The sequence below is a fragment of the Sinocyclocheilus rhinocerous genome, unplaced genomic scaffold, assembly GCF_001515625.1.
Source record: "Sinocyclocheilus rhinocerous isolate Xijiao unplaced genomic scaffold, SAMN03320098_v1.1 scaffold240, whole genome shotgun sequence".
NCBI classification, from domain to species: domain Eukaryota; kingdom Metazoa; phylum Chordata; class Actinopteri; order Cypriniformes; family Cyprinidae; genus Sinocyclocheilus; species Sinocyclocheilus rhinocerous.
Window position 1 is genome coordinate 571,791 of NW_015654534.1, and position 3,768 is coordinate 575,558.

General features: G+C 50.6%; 1 protein-coding gene across 2 annotated transcripts; it reads left to right on the forward strand.

The window, feature by feature from the left end:
- The first annotated feature begins 216 nt into the window (after positions 1 to 216).
- Positions 217 to 3,214, forward strand: LOC107717613 (interferon regulatory factor 2-binding protein 1-like). Of its 2 annotated transcripts, XM_016524419.1 has the most exons (3): positions 217 to 411; positions 1,108 to 2,605; positions 3,135 to 3,214. In XM_016524419.1, exons 1-2 carry the CDS (start codon positions 232 to 234, stop codon positions 2,590 to 2,592), a joined length of 1,665 nt encoding a protein of 554 aa, XP_016379905.1. In that variant the 5' UTR covers positions 217 to 231; the 3' UTR covers positions 2,593 to 2,605; positions 3,135 to 3,214. The 2 variants fall into 2 exon arrangements, with proteins under 2 accessions (XP_016379905.1, XP_016379904.1); XM_016524418.1 differs by lacking the exon at positions 217 to 411 and having other exon boundaries at positions 461 to 2,605.
- Positions 3,215 to 3,768: the final 554 nt, after the last annotated feature.

The following is a 3,768-nucleotide window of genomic DNA, read 5'->3' on the forward strand; positions in this document are numbered from 1 at the left end:
ATTATACTAAATATATTCTATATAGATCAGAGAAAATAGTGCTAAAATAAATACATACAAATTATTTCCGCGATAAACATAATTAAATAAGTTATATTTTACATATATGTTGTGAGCCTCACAATAAAAAAGATTATGTGATGTCCGATGCCTCTCTTCCGTTATCCATAAATATAAAAAATAAAAATAAAGGACTTTTTTTGGGCAAAACAGCTCAAGCGAACACATGTGATGCAGGACGGCAGATCTCCGGGTCCGCAGCCCGGCGGTAAACATGCTCCCGCTGGTAAGGAGGGTCCTTTGGAGACCGGCAGACCGCCCTCCGAGCGATATGAACGGGTAAGGGGAGAATATGTGTGTGCCAGGCTGCCCAACGGGCTGCCCAGACTGGAAGATGGAGGTCCGCCTGAGGTTAGTAGACAGAGTCCAATAAAAATAAAGGACTTTTTTTGGGCAAAAGCATTACGAGGGAAGAGCGCGTCCGGCTGTACAAAACTACACTTCCCACAATTCCACAGGCCAGAGTTGCGTAACTTTCGGAACGTCTTCCAGGAGAAACTCTGCGGCCCAGACGATTTGGCAGAAACATCAAACACCTCGATTCTGAATGACACAAAATCTAACGGAGTTGCATATACTCGTCCGTAACGAGGAAATAGTCGACCGCAAGCGCTCGGAGGCTGGCTGTGAGAGATATTCACGGTGGATTTGAGAACGCAAGATCGCGAGGGCCTATCAAATATGTCCTCTTCCTCGCAGGCGTCTTCCAGGCGGCAATGGTGCTACCTTTGCGACCTGCCAAAGATGCCGTGGGCCATGATTTGGGACTTCAGCGAGGCCGTGTGCAGAGGCTGCGTGAACTACGAGGGCGCGGACAGAATAGAGCTGCTCATCGACGCGGCGCGACAGCTCAAGCGAACACATGTGATGCAGGACGGCAGATCTCCGGGTCCGCAGCCCGGCGGTAAACACGGTCTCGCTGGTAAGGAGGGTCCTATGGAGATCGGCAGACCGCCCTCCGAGCGATATGAACGGGGAAGGGGAGAATACATGTCTGCCAGGCTGCCCAACGGGCTGCCCAGACTGGAAGATGGAGGTCCGCCTGAGGTTAGTAGACAGAGCCCTACCGCCAGGAGGACTTTAGTGGGGGCTGTGCCACCCAATTTAATGGCGCAAGGGCTTGTCGGAACTCCTCATGGCCTGCTGACTGCCATGCCTGGTCTGAATGCCCGAGCTGGCGGCGCCCCCTTGACCATTTCCGCTCCCATGTTGAACGAGCTCAGTAAAAGACAGGCCATAGGCATGGGGATGAACGTAGGCGTGGCGTCTTTCATGAGCCCAGAATTCGAAAAGGAGTTCAAGGAGAAGCAGAGGAACGCCGAAACCCTTGCTGAGCTTTCTGAAAGTGTGCGGAACCGTGCAGAAGACTGGGCGGGACGCCCCAAACACATGCGCGAGGCCTTGCACACCCTTTCTGGCTGCACTCCATTCAATGTCCGCTTTAAGAAAGACCACGGCCTGGTGGGAAGGGTGTTCGCTTTTGACGCCAAGCTGATGCTTGAGTTTGAGCTGAAGGTCTTCATTGAGTACCCGTGCGGATCCGGTAACATGTTCTCCAGCGTCTTAGCGCTGGTCAAGCAGATGTTCCACGACTCTCAGAAAGACACCGGCAAGGTCATTAACTTGGGGTACAAATATGTGGAGTATGACAAAAGGCACGGCACCGGCGACTGGCGCCTCCTGTCGGAGCTGCTCAGCGATGGAGTGCGGGCGTTCAAAGATGCTCCGGCCCCAGAATCCCTCCCGCAGCCTTACCTGGACCCCAGCTGCTCCATGTTACCCAGCGCGCTCTGCCACATCGGCCGTCCCACGCAGCCAAGAGTGCGCAGACGCAAAGCCTCGCCCGACCTGGACGGTGCCGAGAGGATGACCTCTGAGGAGATGCGCCAGCATTGGCCGCTTGCCGCATATCCCGGCTTGCCCGGCCATATGCCCGCAACCTCGCTAGCCAGCGTGGGACAGCCTCCAGAGGGCATGGGGGCGCATGGTAGCGACCCGTCGCCCATCTCGGCGCTCATGAGTGTGGCTGACAACGTCGGCACAGCCACCCAGTCCCCTAAAGATGCTCCAGGCAGCAGCAGTGGCCACTCAGCCAACGCAGGGCGGCAGAACAGCGCAAGTCCTTCAGCCCTAGGCGTTCAGCTGCGGCTGGCCTCGCGCAACGGAGAACCATCGGCGGGCAGTAGCGCAGGAGGATTGACCACGACCGTCACCGCGTCCCTCTCTGACCAGGGCACTGTTATGGGAGGCGAAGGCTCAGGAGGCGGCGGTGCCCCTCTGTGCTGCACCATCTGCCACGAGCGCCTGGAGGACACGCACTTTGTCCAGTGTCCGTCGGTGCCCGGGCACAAGTTCTGCTTCCCTTGCACTCGGGACTTCATCTGCAGACAGGGCTCAGGGAATGAGGTGTACTGCCCCAGTGGAGAGAAGTGCCCCCTCGTGGGCTCCAACGTGCCGTGGGCCTTCATGCAAGGCGAGATCTCTACAATCTTGGCAGGTGATGTGAAGGTGAAGAAAGAAAGAGACCCCTAACGGCCAGCAGCAGGTTTGATAACATGCTTTTATTCAGAAAGGATGCATTAAGTTGATCAAAAGTGACAATATAGACGTTTAAGATTTGGTTAAATATATGGTTATTGAGAACTTTGTATTCATAAAAGAATCCTGGAAAATGGTTTCCACAAAAATATGAAGCAGCCCAACTTTTTTCATCGTTGATAATAATCAGAAATGCTCCTTGAGCAGCAAATCAGCATATTAGAATGATTTCTGAAGAATCGTGTGACACATGAATGTGAAAATTCAGCATTGCATCACAAGAATAAATTACATTTTACCATATATTCACATAGAAAACAGTTATTTTAAACGGTAAATATATTTCACAATATTACTGATTTTACTATATTTTTGGTCAAATTAATACAGCCTTGGTACGAAGGGATTTTTTTTACAAACATTAAATTGTACCAGTTCCAAACTTTTCAATTATATTGTGTGTGTATATATGTGTTATTTGTCATATGAATAATGCACAATCTTTATGTTAACATGTATATTAATGCCTCCAACAGAACTCAAACCTCACTCTGAGGGAGCTGCGATCCTGAGCCCTAAAGATGGTCGCGGTGATCACGAGGCCCACAGCACTGAAGAGACGGCTGCTGGCGGGCAGGTCCTCTTCCTCCATCTACCCAGGCCCCCTCTTGCCTTTCGCTGTCTTTCCCCTTCCTTTTCCTGAGACCTGATTTTACTATATTTTTGGTCAAATTAATACAGCCTTGGTGAGAAGGGATTTTTTTTACAAACATTAAATTGTACCAGTTCCAAACTTTTCAATGATATTGTGTGTGTATATATGTGTTATTTGTCATATGAATAATGCACAATCTTTATGTTAACATGTATATTAATGCCTCCAACAGAACTCAAACCTCACTCTGAGGGAGCTGCGATCCTGAGCCCTAAAGATGGTCGCGGTGATCACGAGGCCCACAGCACTGAAGAGACGGCTGCTGGCGGGCAGGTCCTCTTCCTCCATCTACCCAGGCCCCCTCTTGCCTTTCGCTGTCTTTCCCCTTCCTTTTCCTGAGACGATGGAGAATACAGCCATTTTTCTCTTTAGTCAAATTCAAAGTCAAAGTCCGCTTTATTGTCAGTTCTTCCACATGTACAGCACATACATACAGAGAATTGAAATTGCGATTA

Bases quoted from the DNA above. Each gene is read 5' to 3' on its own strand.
- LOC107717613 (XM_016524418.1), top strand. From the start codon at position 742: ATGTCCTCTTCCTCGCAGGCGTCTTCCAGGCGGCAATGGTGCTACCTT.